The sequence below is a fragment of the Erithacus rubecula genome (assembly GCF_903797595.1).
Source record: "Erithacus rubecula genome assembly, chromosome: 11".
NCBI lineage: Eukaryota > Metazoa > Chordata > Aves > Passeriformes > Muscicapidae > Erithacus > Erithacus rubecula.
The window spans coordinates 1,269,008-1,289,970 of NC_136663.1; the positions used below are offsets into that span (position 1 = coordinate 1,269,008).

General features: G+C 41.1%; 1 protein-coding gene across 2 annotated transcripts in view; it reads left to right on the plus strand.

Annotated features, from left to right (window-relative positions):
* The window catches only part of RSRC1 (arginine and serine rich coiled-coil 1), a 96,264-nt gene that overhangs the window by 9,960 nt on the left and 65,341 nt on the right, over positions 1 to 20,963 (plus strand). For both annotated transcript variants that reach the window (XM_079315159.1, XM_079315160.1), the window contains exon 4: positions 15,490 to 15,645. In XM_079315159.1, coding sequence (XP_079171285.1) covers positions 15,490 to 15,645 — 156 coding nt within the window. The remainder of the gene's footprint in view (positions 1 to 15,489; positions 15,646 to 20,963) is intronic.

The window sequence follows — 20,963 nt, forward strand, 5'->3', positions numbered from 1 at the left end:
AATTTGTATTCTTATCATTAATTCTTAGATTTTTTTTTAGCAATTTTTTTTTGCCTAGTAGCCTCTGCAGTTACTATTCCTTTCAAGTATTGATCTGCAGCTTAGGATATTTTTTCACCCCATCCTTGCTCTTTAAATTAACCCACTCAGGTGCAATTATGGGAGGAATCAGTGTAAATATTACCTGCCCCTCTCCTTTTTTACTGCTGGGAAAGTTTCAAGCCTTTGACCCATTAGCAAATAGATTTAATTAAGATATTGCAGCATTTCTTTCATCAAACTTCAAATAAAAGCTTGAGGCAGGAAGGTGGAATTGCCATTACTGAGTGTGATCCTGCTGATGATGTCAGCTCATGTTTATTTTTCTCCCCAGTAAATCCAAACTTGCAGTTTTTATTTAGGATCTTCTTGCATTTCTGATTGTTTCAGCACCAATGTCTAAACATATCTTGTTGCTGTTGTTGTAATAACTGACTTTTTTCAGAAGGAATGATCAGTTTGTGGTTTTGGCTGTCCAGGGAAGCCCCAGAGGTGGAGCAGGAGCAGTGGAGATATCCTGGAGCACCAAGCACTGCTCAGCTCATTGCCCAGCCCTAATTGATCACTTTGGGAAATTAAACTTCACAAGGCAATGCCCAGGGCCCTGCAGTTATCAATAAGGCCACAGAGCTGCCAGTGACATTCCCTTTGATGCCTTTCATTGGTATAAAACCAAAAAAAAAAAAAAAAAAAGGGAGCTTTAGAAAAGCTCTGAATGCATAAGTGCTGTTCTGGAGCTCAGGCTCCAGCCTGATGACACAAAAGTTGGTTTTTTGTGCAGCCCAGGTGTTATGTACACACAGGGGGTTTAAAATTAAACCTGCTTATTTCTCTAGAACCTTTCATTGGTTTGGGAAAAGTGTCTTTGCAGGGTGTTGAGTTTTTTTAGTGCTTCATTTTTTTGTTTGGAAAAGGAGCTCAAGAATACAAGAAAACACAACTCCCCTTAGTGGGGAATTGCTTTTTTGATTTCAGTGTGTCTACATTCTAAACCAGTATGTATTTTAACTGTTTTCTTTTTAATTCTCTTTTTACTCTGTTAGCATGAAATAGAATCTGTTATTTCTTGTGTTTCTTGAGGCAGCCCTGCAAAAGCAGATGTCTTAAGATGCCCTGGTGTAACTCTTTGCTCTGGAAATCATTGCTCTTTCCAGGGTTCATTTCTAGGAGTGATTTTTTTTTTTTCCCCACTGTGAAACACAAAATAATAGAATTTAGTAGTAAAAATTTACTCTTTATTCCCATCTTTCACTTGTTCTGATATGTGTGGCAGGAACAGAATCTTAAATCTTAAAATGATGAAGGCAAAAAATGTGGATTTGTGCCACAGAAGGGATATGGAAAGGTTGTGTTGGGTGTGGAGTGAGAGAGCAAGGGGGGAATGGCTTCCCACTGCCAGGGGAATCCCAGGATGGGATTTTGGGAAGGAATTAATCCCTGGGAGGGGCTGGGATGGAATTCCCAGAGCAGCTGTGGCTGCCCCTGGATCCCTGGCAGTGCCCAAGGCAGTGGGACAGGGAGTGGTGTCCCACTCACCTCAACCCCTGAGTTTTGGATATTCCCAATTTCCATCCCAAAAATTCCAGAGCAAGGTGTAGAGCTGATAATTCAAACCTCAGCCCTGGCAAAGCTGCACTTGACTTCAGTGATTGCAGATTTTCCTGAGCTGGGATGTTCTGGGAAGAAAAGGTTCCCAAAAGAAATGGGATAATTTGTAGGAACATGCAGAGCTTTTGTCCTTTTGCTGTTAAAATACAGTGTGAGTAACTGAAGAAAATATTTAATGTTAAATATTTGGTGATATTAATAAAAAGATGGGAAAACTCAGATTTTTTTTTTTGCAGAAGACAGGTGTATTAGATATAGAACGTATATTTAAAAAATCTAGGAAAATACAGGAATTTGGTATCTATATTGTAATTGTAACTATAAAATATTTTGATTGTATTCTTGTAGAATTTGATTTTGAGTCTGTTTTTTTGCAGAAGCCCCCAAATCCTGGGACATGTTTCAGTAGGGAGTTCCCTTATCCATAGGTGTTATTGTAAGATATTCTCCAGTTGTGTTTTTTATTGGATCATATCCATATTTCTTAGCAAGGCAACCTCTCAATGAATTTAAAGGGTCAGGTCATGCTGAGCTGAAATAACTGATGTAAATTCTGGTTGTAATTCTGTGCTATGGATTTATATCCTAGAAATGAAGGCAAGGCCAGCAGTTTGGGTTTATTCTCTTTAATTCTGTATAAACTCTTAGGTATCTATTTTTCTTCTGTGGTTTTTGGTTCTTCTCTATGGAAACAGGCAGGGATAAACTGAATTGTGATAGGATTTAAATTAATCTGTGGCACAGCACTGAAAATCTGTTCCCAGTCTATATCAAAAAGAGATGCTAAAAGTTTTCCTGTTAAAGCTCTGAGCTTCTTGACTGGGGAATGGGTAAAAAAAAAAAGCAAAGCCTTTTCCTATTTTTCTCCTATATAGTCTTCTTGAAGTTCTTCCAAATTAGATTTTAAATGCCAATTAGGAGGTTGAATATACTAAAATAAAAGCAAATACAACCAAAATGGCCTCACCTTATGGCTAGTTAGGCTTTTTCTCTCAAAAGCAGAACCTTTGCTCTGAGCATGGCTTTGAGAAAGATATTCAGCTTAATGAACACATTAATTAGAACCATAACTATTTATAAGATAATTAGAAACGAAGCAGGGTAAACTGGGCTTTTCCTGCAATTAATGGAGGATTAATTACTGGAGGTAATGAAGTGGATTTTTAAATGCATTAAGGTGAAGTACAGAGATGTGCAAGGCTTTGTGATAGTTGCATAATTATTCCAGGCTGTTTGAGCAGAGCTCCTATGAGCTCGCTAATAAGCATCATTGCATCATTATGTATGCACTTAAAAAGACTTACCACCAAAATGACTGCCTAATTATTTCTAATTGGCAGGACTCTGTGTAGTCATTGAGCTGTTTGTAGCCATTTTAAGGTTCATTTAACTATCCTTGGGGCCATGTGATAGATGGAAAAAAAGCTCCCGCTCCGCGCTGGCCTTGGCCGGCGCCGTTAATCACTTCTGCTGGGCTCCAGTTTGAAATGCATTTGCTCCTGCAGAGGTCAAAACCCGAAGTAGTCCAAGCAAAGTTTGGCTTTTTGAAGCCACTTGACTGTATTCATTAGCAATTAGTAAAATAATTGTGGCTGTGGCTGTGTTTGGATTTCCGTGGGGCCGGGCGCGCTTTCATCGCCGGCCCTTCTCGGGGCACGTGAGCTTCCTGGGAATCCAAACCTCCTTCCTCTGGAGCATCAGTGCTCTGCCATGTGTTCATCTGCAGCACCTTCCTGCTGGCATTGCTTCCCTGAAGCAGCTCCCAGCAATTCCCCACCTGCAGGTCCCAAGTGGAAGTTTCTCCCCCAAGATGAGGCTCTGCAGGGAATCTCTGAGGAAAATCAGCTCGGAGCGTGGAGAGAGGCAGCCAGGAGCAGCAAATCCTGCTGTCCCCAGTGCTGGGGAGTTTGGGGACATCCATTTCCAAGCTGTTGACAGCTCTAATATCCCAGCACATCTCCCAGCAGCAGGAATAATCCCAAAAAACCTGTGTTGGCTCAGCAAGAATTCCATTGGAAACGTGCAAGTCCATTCCCCATCTCTGAGTGTTGGGATCAGCCTGGTGGGATTTGATTTCCCCATCTCTGTTTGGATCAGTCTGGTGGGATTTGATTTCCCCATCTCTGAGTGTTGGGGTCAGTCTGGTGGGATTTGATTTCCCCATCTCTGAGTGTTGGGATCAGTCTGGTGGGATTTGATTTCCCCATCTCTGAGTGTTGGGGTCAGTCTGGTGGGATTTGATTTCCCCATCTCTGAGTGTTGGGGTCAGTCTGGTGGGATTTGATTTCTCCATCTCTGAGTGTTGGGGTCAGTCTGGTGGGATTTGATTTCTCCATCTCTGTTTGGATCAGTCTGGTGGGATTTGATTTCTCCATCTCTGTCAGGTTGAGCACAAGATGCTCCAGGGAAAGAGTTCTGGGTGTAATCACAACCATCTGCAGGGTGCTGTGAGCTACAGGAGCCACTCCTGCAAACACAGGCAGCAAATTGCAGCCTGGGAGAAGAAAAGGTCAGCTTTGCCATTTTGGCCCCCAAAAAATGGGATTTGAGGAATTTGAATTAATGAAGAGCCCAAATTGTTATTATGGTTCAAGTGTAAGGTGGATTAAAAAGAGTTATTCACCAAAAAAAATAACCAAAATGTCATTTATTTATGAGATATTGGTTGAGGTAACAGGTATTGGTTGAAGTATGAGATAAAGGATTAAAGCAAATGAGCTGTGGCAGTGTCAATTCAAATAAAAACAAAGCCTTAAGGAAAACTGAAGAATTATTTCAATTTTTTGAGAACTGGTTTAATAGTCAGACTTCTCTGAAGGTAATTTTTAGAGCACTCTGTAAGCAAATATTCAATACAGAAAAATGTTGTAAAATACCAATAACTTTTCTTATTCATTAGGGATTTTATTTTATGGAGTCCTATCAAACACAGTGATGGAAATTGTTCTGTAGATTATCAGAACTAGGAAATGCATTTTAGGGTGAAACTACAGTTTTAATTGCACCCATATCATATGGAAAATGGGAAGTTAAATTAAGTTAGACTTTTAAAAAAGTCTAAAATATTAAAGTAAATATTATGTGTGGTGTTGAAATAATTTTTAAAGTATAGTTTTCTTTTAAGAACAACATATAATAACATATATAATAAAATAACAACTAATAAAGTATCTTTGTAATAAGTAAACTACCTGCTTAATTAAATAACATCCAATAAAACCACCTACTGCTGATATACCAGTTAACAACACTGACTGTAAAAATTAAAAACCACAGCCTAAATTAAAACTAATAAATAAATTAAAACCACACATTAAAGCCAAAAAAAAAAAAATCCACATGCTCTAAAAAAGCAAACTCAAAAAATGCCCATATAAAACAGCTCCTAAATCCCAGAGCCTGAGCAGCAGCAGGAGCCAGTGAGGGAGGGAGAAAAAAATGGAGAAATATGAAAAAATCCATCAGTAAAAAAATTCAAAATCCACAGCAGTAACACCTGAGGCCAGCAGTGACTCCTGGAGGGGTGGCAGACAAATTTCCTGTGGTTTGTACATTAATTCAATATAATTTACACATTTCAGTTCTAAAATCCTGAAATATCTGAAATATTCCTATTCCTTCCCTTCCAACATCCCCAGCTGGTGTTAATGGTGTTAATTAACATTTGGTGGTGTGAATCTTCTCAGAGTTGTGGGGACAGAATTATTTTTGCAATTCCTCAACTTAGAGGTTAGGGATAATATAAAATTGATGGAAATAATTCAGTTTTAATTTGAATTTTTGCCTTCAGCTCTGGAAATGGAGGTGAGTGGGGTCCACAGCAGAGTCAGGAACCTGTCAGTGTTTCCTGGGTTGTTTTTTCTTTTGTGTTTTAAACAAAAAGCAGAGCTTAGAAGGAAGTTGCAGGAGACCCTTTTTTAAACAAATCCTGGGTATGTAGAAATCACATCATAATTCACCTTTATTCCCCATTTCAATTAACACTGACACCACCCAGTTTGTGCTCAGCATCATCAGTTGGTCAGAACAGTCAAAACACATTTTAAAATATAATTATTATTTCTGTTGCTTTATATATTTTTTAAAAACAATCCAGATTTCTGCTGTGATTTATTTGACAATGTTTTATGTAATTATTGCATGTTCCATGAGGAAAACATAAATTTTTAGAATAATAAAGGAAATATTTAGGATTTCTTCCCTGGAGTTTTTTATTAGCCAGAAGAATTGGGTTTTGGGATGGCCAGGACAGGGTTAGAGGTGGAAATTCCCAATAAAGGAGATTTTTTTGGGGTGTTAAAGTGGCAGCTCTGTGGTCTCCAGCAATGGAATTGTTCAATTTTCATCCAGGAGAAAATTCAACCCAAACCCTGCTTTGTGTTTGTTACATGCAAAATATTTAATGGAGCAGCATCCAACTTGCAGGGAAAGGATAAAATTATCTCTGAGATAATTAACTATATAACTATATTATTAATTATAATAAATTATAGAGGGTACACTGGAAAATAGACACAAAATATCCAAACTCTTCATGTTGTTCTCTTGTCCTTCCACAAGATTTGGTGTGAAATATTTTTGCTTTAATTGTGTGTTTCTAAAGCCTCTTCATGACTTCATTTGTAGAGTCCAGTTACAACAAGTTTCACTAAAAATGTTGAATTTATTTTGTTTTTATTTTAGAAAAATTATATATTCTAAAAATTTTTCGATATTCTTCATAAACATGAAAGTGCTTAAAAGTACAGATCAAATATCTTAACTTTTTTTTTTCACATCTCATAAAATTTACATCTCAACCTGTCAGGTTATCACTGAATTTTTAAAATTTCCCTTTTTAGAAAATTGTGAGCACAGAGAATGAGTTAATTTATTTTACTGGGGGAAAAAACAGAGACACAACTTTTCATCCAGATGTTATTTGTGATCATTATAAATCCAATCAGTCTCAATATTCCCAGTCTTTCAAACTTGATATTTATTTTTAGGATTTAGGAAATGACTAAATCCTATCTTTAAGCAGATTTTTTTTTGCTGTTTTTGTTATTTTTTTGTTGATTTTTTTTCCCTTTTAAATGGTGTTGCAGTGTTGAACAATGAGGAATATTCAGATTTTTTCCCCTTTTGTTTCAATTTTGGCTCCATGCTGGTGTCACTTTGAGAGCTCAGTTGTCAGTGCTGGTGCTGCATGACCTAAATTGAGATTTTTTTTAGGTTTTTTTGCACTTTCTGAGAGCAGGTAGTGTCCTGATGTATAACCCGATTTCAGATTTTTTTTTTATAATTCTATTCAGCTGCCCAATATCAATTAGTGGATGTAAGGACACACAAATATTACAGAATTTTTAACCTCAGACCATCACTGGGGCCTCAATCCTGAAGGTTTTATGATCCCAAAATCTGAAATATTTGGTTTATCCCAGGCAGACAGAGGAGCAATGTTTACCTGCCATTAATCTGAGGCACAGGGGAAAACCTCAACCTGAAAATCTTAACATTTCACCATAATATCAGAGGTGTTGTCAAATTTACAACAAACAATTACCTGGGTGGTGATTCCATCTGGAAAATGAATTTCCATGGCTCTGGGATCCATCCAGGCCCTGCTGCCAGGGCAGAGAGGAATAATCTGTTTATCCAGAGTCCTGCAAAAAAAAAAAAAAAAAAAAAAAGCTGCACCTTTGTTTTTTCCAAATAGATTCCAGCTGTTTGGAGAAGGGAATAACTGCACGTGCTTGTGAGAATTAATTACAGACTCTGATGGATCTGCTTGCTGATAGAATATGGTGCTCCTTTCTTCCTGCTGAATTCAAGTTTTTCCCCTTTTTTTTAAATTTTTTTTTATTTATGTGAGAATTTTTTATTTATGTGAGAATTTTTTCCTCCAGGATTGCAGCATTTAAACTTCCATTCAGCCCATTTTTTTTTTCCCCTCAAAACACAGCAAATTCAGTATAAAATAGAATCAATCCTCATAATACAACTATGGAAATATTATTTTGATTTGGTAATGATAAGCAGTGACAGTTCTGGGATTTTTCTGCCAGAGGAAGGAATTTCCTTGCTTTATCTTTGTGTGACAAATAAAAAACTCTTCTGCTTTTGCCTCATCTTCCAACTTTTTGTACAGCCAGAAAAGTTGGGTGTTCTCAACCCAACTGAGCTTTTTTTGCTTTGTTTTCAGATTATTGGAAGATATTTAATATTTATTTCCCTTAACAACCTTAACTTTGGTTTTAGGTGGAAGTTTCTAAGTCCCTGCAGTGGGTATTGCACACATTTTTTAGGGTGTGTGAGGTTTTTGCCCTTGAACTCCAAGAGTGCTTGGAATGAGAGAGGACAAGAAATGGGAGAGTTTTGGCTGTTTATCCAACAGGACAATGCACCAATTCCTGTATTAATTTGTCTCTTTATTATTTTCTTTCCTAAAGATTATTAGAATTAGATTGCAGATTTTTCTGCTCAGTCATGGCATGGCTACAGCAATAGAGGGTCAGAATAAATTCCTGCTTTGGGACACACTCTGAGAAGGTGTGAGGGAAATTCAGGTAAATCCAGGTGGGATCTGATCTGATGATCTTCATTTGAGGTTGAATTTTAGGAAGGAATCTTTATGCAGATTGACAAGGGAAATAAAAGGTTTATCTCCCTGATGGATAGCAGCAGGTTAATCCATGATTTATCTCTCAGTGATGTCTATTTTTGGGTTTAGTTTGGCCTGGATTCCCAGGGAAAAAACAGGGAATTGTGCCTGGATTCCCAGGGAAAATCAGGGAATTGTGCCTGGATTCCCAGGGAAAATCAGGGAATTGTGCCTGGATTCCCAGGGAAAATCAGGGAATTGTGCCTGGATTCCCAGGGAAAATCAGGGAATTGTGCCTGGATTCCCAGGGAAAATCAGGGAATTGTGCCTGGATTCCCAGGGAACTCAAGTTGTGTCAAACCAGCTGCTGCAGAATTCCAGGAATGTCTCATCCTGGTTCTTCTCTCCAGCTGTGCTCTCCATGCTGCTTTTCCAGTGGCTGTACCTTTTCAAAATTACATTTATGGGAATTTTACCTCCTCAAATGTTTGATAATGGGATTTCCAGAATTTAAAAGTGGAGAATTGCTGGGCTGGGTTGGTGCTAGTGTTTGGTGAATCCATTTTTTCAGCTCTGCATTTGGCAAAATTTGCCACACGAGGCAAGCAAGGAATTTCCTTCCTCTGCCAGCCAAATCCCAGAATTTCTCAGAGTGTCCCAAAGCAGGAATTTATTCTGACCCTCTATTGCTGTAGCCATGCCATGACTGAGCAGAAAAATCTGCAATCTAATTCTAATAATCTTTAGGAAAGAAAATAATAAAGAGACAAATTAATACAGAAATTGGTGCATTGTCCTGTCCTCTCTCATTCCAAGCACTCTTGGAGTTCAAGGGCAAAAACCTCACACACCCTAAAAAATGTGTGCAACACCCACTGCAGGGACTTAGAAACTTCCACCTAAAACCAAAGTTAAGGTTGTTAAGGGAAATAAATATTAAATATCTTCCAATAATCTGAAAACAAAGCAAAAAAAGCTCAGTTGGGTTGAGAACACCCAACTTTTCTGGCTGTACAAAAAGTTGGAAGGTGAGGCAAAAGCAGAAGAGTTTTTTATTTGCCACACAAAGATACAGCAAGGAAATTCCTTCCTCTGGCAGAAAAATCCCAGAACTGTCACTGCTTATCATTATCAAATCAATATGATAATATTTCCATAGTTGTGTGGATCATTTTTTAAATCTTGAATATTCTTATTCTGGAATGTTTTGTCAGTTACCAACTGTCCAAACTGCTGGTTTGAAAGAACTTTTTCCTCCTTTAATTTCAGTTTTAAACTCTGACTCTACTGCTGCCTGGTTTTGTTATCACTCACCTTATATTGAACAGTAAACTTTAAAAATGTAATATTATGATACATATTTTCTATATTTAACTTCCTCAAAGACATGCATTTTAAAATTGCCAACTAATAATGACCTGCTATGTTTTATAGGGCCAGCTAAATTTGCTTTATACCCCCATCTTTAATAATTTCTGCACTCTGTATGCCTGCAATTGATACCTGAAATTATTTTACCTTTCCAATAACTCCTACCACGATTTTTTTTTTTTTTCCTGGTGGTGAAGTTGAGTTAAACAAGGAACTTTCCCTTCATATATTTTGAAGGAGAACATGGCATTTTGCTGCAATTACCTGTGTGTTTGCACTGTGGCTTTATTGCAGTCTGAGCACCCAGCCTTAGTTGTTGCATTGTTCTGGCCCAGCCCTTGGATTTATGGCTGAAGAATTCAAGAGCCCTGAATTTGTTTGTGGCCATTGAGCTGAAAATAACCTAATGAGGCTTGTGGCAGGTGAGAGATGCTTAGAAGAATTCCAGGGGAGAAGTTGACATCTCAACACCACTCTCTGGAATGGGGGTTGCTGTTTGCCTAGAAAACAAAATTATTTTTACACAAATTTGCCTTCCCTGGAAGAGCTCAAAGGGAAGAAAACAAACCCTGTCTTGGTTTTTTTGGGCTCTAATTCCTCTTGCCATTTGGAAAAGTCTCTCTTTTGCAGTTGTAACCTTTTGAAGAGATTAGGTTGGACCTGTAAGACAGAGTTCAGTGCTTTAGTGCAATATAATTGGGGAAATACTAAACGCCCCTGACCTCATTTCCTTCAGAACAATGAGAATTAATAGTTGCACGTTTTATTAGGCTGATATTCCAGATGTAGTGTACATTTAATTAAGTGTAGTTTCCTTTTGGTTATGGTATGTGGCTCTGCTTTTTGTCGCAAATTCTTTCTAGTTTTACAGTTTTCCACATGTTTTCTTTCACCATTTATGATTTTTTTCAAAGCGGGGCTATAAGGATTTAAATCACTTTAGCATGCAGCAAAACAGTTCCCATTCAAACAATAAACGCCATTTTAAAAAGCCTTTAGATCTTCTGTCACTTCATAAATATAAATGTATAAAAACATTATGCAGTTGTAGTGCCCACCTGCTAATTAAATGCAGATTTCCTCAAACTTGTTTTAAAATCCGCTTATTTGTTTCAACTCAGCCTCTGCTCAGAGTACATATGGCCCTTGTGAAACTAATTATGCTTATGGAGCAGCTGTTAAATTTAGTGCAACTAATTTTATCCAATATTTTACATTTTAATTGATTACCTGTGAAGAAATTAGCAAATTAACACTTATTGTGCAGTAACTGAATGGGCTTTTATGGAGACTTTCAATTTTTACAAGGGGCCCGAGTGTTGATGGAATAAAGCCATTTCTTTGGGGTTTCAGATAGGGAAGTTATTGGTGAGCCTTGATTATCTGGTGTGAGAATTTAGGGATCCTGAGTGATGCCAAGCATCTGTGTGTTCTGCAACTTAGACATGAAAAGCAGATTGGAAAGTAATGGCTTTTCACAGAATTTTGGGAACATATGGGCTTATCTGGATCTAAGAACTCTTTGAAGATCTTTGAACTTGACTAAATGACTTAACCTTTGGCATGGTGGGTGGGTGTTTTGGGTGTTGTTTGGGGGGGAAGGGGATCCATGCTAGAAATCCCCTTTCCAGCTTCATTTTTTGGTTTTTTGTTTTTTTTTTTTTTCCTCTGGTAGTTCCATAATTTGAACATTTGGGGTCTTGCTTTAATAGGAGTAATTGTGATTCTTGTTATTTTTCAACAGCAGATAAAATAGAAAATCTGTCTTCTCTGCCAGATCTGTGAACTTGTGTTGTGGTTTGGTGATGAGCTGGGGACTCAGATGACTTTGGGGAGCTCCATTTCAGGAAGTTTTATCTTGATTTCCTGTAGATTTGCAAGATACTTTAATAGGAATTAAGGAACAGGAGAGAGATGGGAATGGCCTGGAGCTGATGGAAAGGGAAATTTGGGAAGAAATTCATCCCTGTGGGGGTGCTGGGACACATGGAAGCTCCAATCCCTGCCTTGGCCACTGCCAGGGATGGAGAAAGTTGATGCAAAAACTCTTTTTAATTTTAAAAAGCTGTTTTCTGTATATAAATGTCACCTGCCACCAGTTCTGCATAGACATGGGGATGAACAGGAATTCAGGAATTGAGCACCCAACCTCCCTGAGCTTGAATTTATTTACACCTGCAGAAGGTAGAAGTGAACTCTAGATTTGAGTTGAGGAACTGAAGTTGTTTAGCAATCAATATTTTAGATTCCTCAGTTATTCCTGGTGGGAGGACTGTGCCCTCAAGTGAGGATCAATTAAAAGTGGTTTGTGTTGCTACAGGGCTAATTTTTTGTTTGTTTTCTGTTTTGGACTTACCTCAGAGTTCTGAGAAATCAGGGTTACCTGGGAATGATGGATTTGGGGCAGTGCTCTGTAAATCTGTGCTGCCTCATTGTGATGTTTGTAAAAACATCTGTGCCAACCAAAAATGAGATTTCATCTCCAGAATGAGTCAAAGTCAAAACTGCCTCTGCTTGAGGAGTAAGGATGGATGGATGGACATTTTTACATTTGTGATGACACACTAAAAATCCATTTTGAGCCAGCAAATGTTCTCCAGTTAATAACAACAGCAGTGCAGTGGTAATTTGATCTATTAATTAATGCTCCTGGAGGGAGCAGGATGGAGAGCTGCTGGTGGAAGGTACCAGCTGCTGAAACAGGAACCCAGCCCTGACCCCTGGAGCTGCTCCTGGCAGGAACAGGGACCTGAACTCCCATGTGCTGGACAAATTCCAGAAATGTAATTTATTGCCTCATCTGGATGGAGGATTTTCTTTTGCTCAGTCTATTGTTGGGTTTTATTAAGCAGTTGTTGTTTCATAAAAGGAGGGGTGGTTTTTTTTGTTTTTTTTTTCTGTGTGATTTGGCACATTCCAAGAGGTGCTAAAGAAACTTTTTGTACTGTTTTAAAAATGTCCCCATTTCCCTCAGTACTTAATGAAACTTTTGCATGAGGTGCCATCAGAACTTTTGTGGGATTGTAGAATCCTGGGATGGTTTGGGAGGGACCTTAAAGTCCCTCTGATTACATTCCCAAGGCCAGGGTGCTCAGGTGAGAGAACCCAAGGAAAAACTGGACCTGATTTTTCCTAAATATCCCTTGTCTCCTCAGGTAGCCTTGATCCATGATAAATTATTAAATAAAATTCAGAAAATCTTCTGCAAGAAACTCAAGAATAATGACAGCATTTTGGACACACCAAGAACCAGTCCTAATACTTCTTGATCTTTTTTCCATTCTGTTAATGGATGAATCTTGTGTTGTATTCTTTATTTTGCATCTCTCTTCAGAGCAGGAGCAATGTTTTCTTTTTATCTTTTTTTTTTTTTTTTTTTTTGCTAAATTTTCAGTTTAAAGGTATTGTGAAATATATTAAAATTGAATAATAAGATATAACTGTTACAAGGCTGAGGTGCAGTGCTGGTGACAAGGGTTGTTCTGAGGATGTGAAAACAGCACTAGAATCTCAGAGATTTTCACTCTGGACCTTTACAGCATCTAAAAAAGTGTTTTTACTCAGGGCTGAGTAGCCAAAAGCTTCTAAAACCTGGAGATGAAACTCTTGGTAGCAAACCAGACCTACTGATGCTTGAAGTCTGCCTTCACCCATTGTGGTTTTTGGAGAAAGAAGTGATCTGGATGTCTCTGTGAAGGAATTGCAGGTGATCTTTTCTCAGATTAATTTGGTGTTTTACACTTTGGGGATCCTCTCTCTGCTGCAGGAGTCTCCTTCCTTCACTGCCTGGCTGCTTCTCACAAGAGTTTTGGTGGCTCCTGTTCTGCTTATTTAGATAATCCAATAGATCCTGGAAAAGATTGAACCTGTTTTAATCAGAATCTCTTCCCCAGGTCAGATTTTCCCTGTCAGTCTACTTCATGCCTTAGGATTTAGCTTTTCTATTTTTCAGATCCTGTATTGCTTTAGTGTATAACTCCAAAACTCCATGGCCTGTCAGCTCCTGTTCTCTCATTTTATTCAGACAAAACAATTTCTCTCCAGGCTTGGAGCTCAAGGACATCTCGCTGTCTCAGGTCCTGAAAAATATAAAATAAAATTGAGTTAGGAGGGAGCAAACTGGGGGGAAATAACTTCATTATCTGAAGCTCTAATTGGGGGATTAAACCCTGATATGTAATTAGATCAAATTTATAAAAGTGTGAAAAACTTGTGATCATGTGGTGTCCCTTAGAGGTCTGTGCTGGTCAATATTTTAATTGATTACCTGGATGAGGAGATTGAGTCTGTAATTTGTAAATCTGCAGATGGCACCAAGCTGGGAGTGTGAAAGGTTTTAGCCAGGTGGGGTTGGTCTCGTTCTCCAGGCAGAACCAGAGCACAGAGTCTTAGACTGTGCCAAGGAAAATACAGGTTGGATATCAGGAAAAAAGTGTTTTTATGGAAAGGGTGATAAAGTACTGGAATGGTGTGCCCAGGGAGGTGGTGGAGTTGATGTCTTAAATTTTAGCTTTCTTATTTTCTATATTTTGTACTGCATTGGTGTAGAACTCTGAACTCCACACAAAGTGTCCCAAGTTCTGCTCCCAGCTCAGGCACACACAACAATCCTTGTCCAGCCCAGGACCAAGGACACGCTGCAGCTCCAGCCCCAAAAAGTGCAAACAGAGAATTGAGGGGAGAATCTGGGAGGGGGGAGTGCAGTGCCTGCAGCTGGGATTGAACCCCAAGATGGAAATGGAGCAAAACTTAGAAAAGTGTGAAAATAGTGATCTTGGCCCCGCCATCTTGGCCCCGCCATCTTGGCCCCGCCATCTTGGCCCCGCCATCTTGGCCCCGCCATCTTGGCCCCGCCATCTTGGCCCTGCCATCTTGGCCCCGCCTTGCACTGCCCAAGGTGAATCCTTTGAAGGCCTTTTAATAAATCTAAGGAGTTTTTTAAAAAAAATCAATAATTTTCACTCCTGTAACTCCATCCAGCCTCTGTTCCAGGTACCCTCCCCAGGTATCGGAGTTGCCATTCTGGATGTGTTTAATCAGACTGGGTGTGGCACTCAGTGCCATGGTTGAGTTGAGGTGTTTGGCCATGGGTTGCACTCCATGCTGCTGCAGTTTCCCCGTGGGTGATTTGGGGTCCTGCTGCAGTCCGCTGTGGGTGATGTGGGTGTGTCTGCAGGTCCCCTGTGGGTGATTTTGGGTGGCCCTGCTGCAGTTCCCCGTGGGTGATTTTGGGTGGTCCTGCTGCAGTTCCCCCGTGGGTCATCTGGGTGTTGCTGCAGTCCCCCGTGGGTGACAGGCCCTGCTGCAGTTCCCCGTGGGTGATTTTGGGTGGCCCTGCTGCAGTTCCCCGTGGGTGATTTTGGGTTGTCCTGCTGCAGTTCCCCGTGGGTGACAGGCCCTGCTGCAGTTCCCCGTGGGTGACAGGCCCTGCTGCAGTTCCCCGTGGGTGATTTTGGGTGGCCCTGCTGCAGTCCCCCGTGGGTGATTTTGGGTGGCCCTGCTGCAGTTCCCCGTGGGTGACAGGCCCTGCTGCAGTTCCCCGTGGGTGATTTTGGGTGGTCCTGCTGCAGTCCCCTGTGGGTGACAGGTCCTGCTGCAGTCCCCCGTGGGTGACAGGCCCTGCTGCAGTTCCCCGTGGGTGATTTTGGGTGGCCCTGCTGCAGTTCCCCGTGGGTGACAGGCCCTGCTGCAGTTCCCCGTGGGTGACAGGCCCTGCTGCAGTTCCCCGTGGGTGATCTGGGTGTTGCTGCAGTCCCCCGTGGGTGACAGGCCCTGCTGCAGTTCCCCGTGGGTGATTTTGGGTGGCCCTGCTGCAGTTCCCCGTGGGTGATTTTGGGTTGTCCTGCTGCAGTTCCCCGTGGGTGACAGGCCCTGCTCTGTGCCCCCAGGTCCCGGCCGCGCTCCTACAGCCGCAGCAGCGAGAGGAGCGGCCACAGGAGAAGCCCCAGCGGCTCCCGGGAGCGCCGGCGGCGGGACAAGGACAAGGACAGAGCCAAGGACAGGGCCAAAGGGAAGGAGAGGGACGCTCACAGCACCAAGGCTGGGTGAGTGAAACACCGAATGGTGGAGCTGGAGCAGCACCAGGCAACAGCTCTGTCACTGTGGGTCTCCTGCTGAGATCCCCACAGCAGGACCTGTCGGAGGTTTAAAGTTCAGGATTTCCCAGCTGGTCACTGAAGAAGGTTCAGGAGGTTGTTCTCTCAGGTTTTCAAGGTTGTTTGTTGTTCCTAATCTAAGAAATTCTTTCTCTAGCTAACAGTGGTGTGTTCAGCTTGAGATCCCAGGCACACTGCTCTGCTCTTGGGGCAGGACTTATCTTTTATGCTATAAATTACATACCTAATGCTTACAATTGCTTTCCAATACATGACAATTCTATTACACTGTCCAATCCTGTCCCAAACCAATCCAGTAATGCCAGCCTGGCACTAACATGGATGGCATGAAGAAGAAGAAAGAAAAGACATACCACACCCAAAATCCTCCACATTACCTTCAAACCCCCTAATGCAAACATTTCTAAGAATTCACTTTTCTGTCTTCTAACAACCTAACTTATACTCTTATTTTTTGTTACTTGTAATTCTTCCTGCAATGATTTTTCCACCATGCCAGGGTCTCTGAGACCCCTGCCAGGGAAACCAGGGGAACACCCTGGACTCCCACAATGTATTAATTTTCCTTTTTTTGCCTTGTGTTTTATTTAAACAAAATGGGAATTGGAACAAAACCAGTCAACAGCTCAGTGTCTTTTCACTCATGTTAATTTTCCTTTTTGCCTTAAGTTGTGTTTTATGTAAGATGAGTGGGAAAAGAAAACACTGATGTGTCAGTTCATGACCTTCCCTTGGGTGGATTCCCATTGAAAAAGTCTCCTGGGGAATTTCTAGAGCAGCATCTTCCACCCACATGTGAACTTCTGTTGGCTTCTGGAATTTTCCCCTTGTTCCCTGAGGCAGCAGGAAAATTCCTGGTTAAGCTGGATCCAGTTTAGGCTCTCCAAGCAGATTAATTTCTAGACCTAGAGTCTAGATCAGCACTGAAAAATCTCATATTCAACAGAACCCTTCCAGAACCTCCAGCACCAGGGAATCTGTAGTGAAAACAATCCTGTGACCTCAGTGTTTGGAGCAGATCCTTCCTCAAAGGCACCTCAAGGACCAGGTCTGGTTCCCAGTTTAAATTCATGGCTGTTTGGAATGTATTTATTCAAAATAGCTGTAATGAAGATCAGCCTGAAGCCAGACTGTGGGAAGCTGCAACATAAATTCTCAGGTGCTGCTTGACTTTATAGTTTAACTTTGCATAAAAGGAGGTATTTCAGCTTGGCAGCACTGCAGCTTATCTGAGAGATGTTGTATATTTGGGGCTTTACTGCTCCTCCAAAGCACAGAATCAAAATGCTTTTTTTTTTTTTTTTTCACTAATTAAGCAGCAAATTTGTTTGTGGCTCCTAATGATGATTTTTCTGTCCTTGGCTTGGGTGTGTTTGTAGATGTGAGGGTGAAACATTTGTGCTTGAGGTTTTTTGGGGCAGTTTAGGTTCTTTCAAGGGAGATCCTATCACAGTGAACATCTGAAGAGAAATTTCAAAAGTAAAACATTAAAATGATGTTTAAAAATATTATTCTGGGCATTGTCCTTTGGCATTCCCCATTTCAGTGATGATTCTCTAATGCTGAGCACTGAATTTCTGGGCTGTTGGAGAAGTACCAGCTGTTCATGAGATGGGCATGAGACAGCTCAACTTTTCTCCTCTTATATCCTGAAATGTTTTAAGGGATGTTCCATTTGTCCAGCCAGCTTGGAATATGGGCTGGGAGCTCCAGGGAGTTCCCTCCACTCCCAAATCCCACATTTAGACCAGCAACATCTCCATTCAGCTGTGAGGGCTTTTACACTACTACAATGTTTTCTCCACTATTTTTTTTTTTTAACTAATCAAAGCATTACATTCATCTTTTATTTATGCTTTTTGAAATTGGCTTGTTTTAAAGCAACCTGCACACGTGTCTTCATTGACCTGGTTGGGTGTGCTGTTGAATTTTGATGTTTCAAGTTCTTGATCAGCTTCAAAACATGCAAATTCTGTTGTTCTGTGTTTTTCATAAAACTCCTTGTTCATTGTTAAATTGAGGGGGGAAAGGCTACTAAAAACTTGCTTGTTTTAAATAACTCCTCCTGGATTTTATGGGTCTCATAATTGCTTGTGTACTAGTTTTTTGGATTACTTCTTACTAATTTTGGATTACTTCTCCAAGTGATTTTGACAGTTTTTAATGGAATAAATTAAGAGCTGCTCCTCAGTTCAGAGAAGAGAAGTGGTGAACCATTAATCAGACTTGACCACTGCTTTAATTGCTGCTCCTTAATAAGATTATTGATACATTTGGGCATTAATGGTTTCACAGCTGCTTAAACACTTTGACAATCCCAGAATCCTGGAATGGTTTGGGATGGGAATACCTTAAATCCCTTCTCATTCCAGACACTGCCAGGGACCCACAGCTTCTCTGGGAATTCTATTCCAAGCCTCCCCACCCTCCCAGTGAGCAATTCCTTCCCCAAATCCCATCTATCCCTGTCCCCTGGCTGAGGGAATCAATTCCCTGTGTCCTGTCAGAATTACAGAGCTGAGCAGTTGTTCAAACACAATTTCCAGTTTCCCTTCATCTCCCCCCTCCAGGTCTGTGAGGTTTCCCTGAGGTGCCCTTGGCCAGTGGCCCTTTTCCAGTGGCATTTCCCCAAATCCCTTGGGTTGGATCCATGCCTCAGGATGGGATGTGGGTGTTTGATGGCTGTTGATGAAACTTTTGCCATTTGCAGAAAACATCAGCAGTGAATTGAGAATATTGGACTTTATTCAGACTCTCCTGGAGCTTGGCACATGATTATTTTTCCCTTCCTTCTCCCCCCCAGTGCAGTGGGGAGTCATTTGTGGTGCTTGGCCCTGATCTGCATGGAGGTGATGGAGCACCCAGAGCTGCTGGGGAGCTGTGCTGCATCAAAGGGGCCCTGTGGGAGCTGGGCTCTGACACTGGGCTGGGAGTGCTGTTTGCATTAAACATTTATCACCCTCCCAGCAGGAAACTCTGGGCTGGGCTGACACGTTTGCATGCAAAATTCATTGGGGGAAATGAGAGATCTCATTGCCTTTCACCAGTGGTGGAAGTGTTTGATTGGGAGGGAAGATCCCACGTGTTACACCAGGAACTGAAGGCTTGGGAAGGCTGATTTTTGTCTCTCTAAGGCCTTTTCTTCAAATTCTTACCTGACAAAATCCATTTCCCAAGGAGCAGAAACGTGCAGATGCAAATTGATGTTCAGGATGCCACAACACTTGTTTAATTTGCACTGAATTCAGGAGTTCTCTTTGGTTATTTGAATTCTCTTTGGAGTTGATTTCAAAGAGGCTTGTGAGGAAAATAGAAAGTACATTGTGTTTAGCTTGTAGCTCAGGAGTCCAAAAGGAAAATATATTCATTTTGGAAGTTTTGATCCCAAATATAATAAATAAGGATTGCTACTGGGCTGGAGCCTTTCCTGCCATGGTTCAGCCTTGATCATGTTCTTGTTGTTGAGTTACAGCATCCTAGAGGAGGAAACATTTCCTGCTTCCAGAAAAATGGTGGCAGAGCCTTTCCTGTGGTAGAAATGGACTGGTGGCAATTGTAGTTTCTTAAACATGGAAATTCCTAGAAAAACTGGAGACCTTCTTTAAAATCTGTTTAAAATTAACAACTGCATTTTGAGTGCTGAAACCAAACTACTCCATCCTGTGGTGGAAAGTAGTTTGGATGCTTGTAGCAGAAATATCCTTTGTTAGAGGGGGAAAAGCCTTTCCTTAATCCTTATTTTGTATCTGGGTTAAATGCTGAGGATTTAACAAGAGCTCCAGTCGTGCTGCTGAGAAGTGTTTTAGTAAAGTTTACAGGTTCTTGGTTCCAGTGATTTCTCTTGGTAGTTTCTTGAAGAACAGCTTCTAAAATTTCATGAGCCCCTTTGTCCATCCTGGGATGCTCCAATGACTGCCAGGCACCTGCTTGGATTCCAGGTGGGTTTCCAGGATCTTTAGGATGTGTTGTCATGGCAGGGGAGTCACCCACAATAAAACCAGAACACCTCTTCTGCTGGTTAATTAATTTATTTATTGCTTATTTAGCCTTCCCTTCTACCTCCAGACAGGAGGTGACAGAAGCAGGTGATGGAGAAGTCACCTGGTGGTGTTGGTGAGTGTCTGGGTGACCTCAGGGCAGTGAGGTTTAACCCCTTGCCTGCCAGGATCCTGGTGGGGAAGGAGCTGAGCAGGTTGGGGTGCCCAGGGAAGGATGCTGAGAGCCCAGGAGCACTGGCCATGTGTGGGGGATGGATCAGGAGTCCCCAGCTCTGCTGGCAGGCTGCAGGAAGCAGCTGAGAGGCCAAACAAGGACAGGTTCCTGCCAGTAAGTCAGCCAAAGGCTAATGGGAAGCAGAGGAAGGGTTTTCCTGAAAAGGGCTGAGACCTCCATATGCCCAGAGCAGCTCCAGGGTCACTTGCCTTTGACCGAGATTTGTTGCTATTGTTGTCTAAGCTGTGTTGGCCTTGTTTTTCTTTTTGTTTGCTAAAAATCCCCTTTTAGGACTCAAAAGACTGGCCATTTATTTAATAGGCAGCAGCATATGGGATGATTTCTTTTCCTTTCACTCCCAGACAGCTGGAAAAGCCAGCGTGGATGGGACACGTGTGTGAGCTGTGGAGCAAAACTGTGCAGGAGGTGCTGGGGAGACACTGGCTCTGGGAAATAAATAGGTTTTAGTTCAGAGCAACCATTTAATTGTCATTCATTAAGTAGTTTTTGTGCCAAGTACAAAAATCTGAGTGTTGTGTTTGAATTCTGTGGCTCAGACTGTCAGTTAGTGATGCCTGTCAAATGAGCTTCCCTGCTAAATTCATGGACTATGTTGAGGGAATTATATTTCTCCCTATTTCCAGAAATAGGTTTTGGAATGCATTTGAAGGCAGTATCTTCAAAGACACACATTCTTTTAAGCTGTTTAAAATTTTCCAAACTATCTGCTCCTTAAAACTGCCAGCCACCACGATTGTCCCTTTATAACTATATAATTTGCATTATCCTGGCTTTTTAGTGGAATCATTCCTTGAGCAGGGAGTGATCCTGCTGGAAGAGGGTTTTGTTTGCCCTCATGTCCAAACACACACAGGCTCTGAATGTAAACATAGAGTTTTGGGTTGGTTTTTGTGTTTTTTTTTTTTTTTCCCTGGGACACCTTGTGCTGAGAGAGCAGCTGACTATTGTTTTAATGGCCTGCCTTAATCTGGGCAGGAGGAATCCAAAGTGAATGATCCTGAGCTGTGCAAATC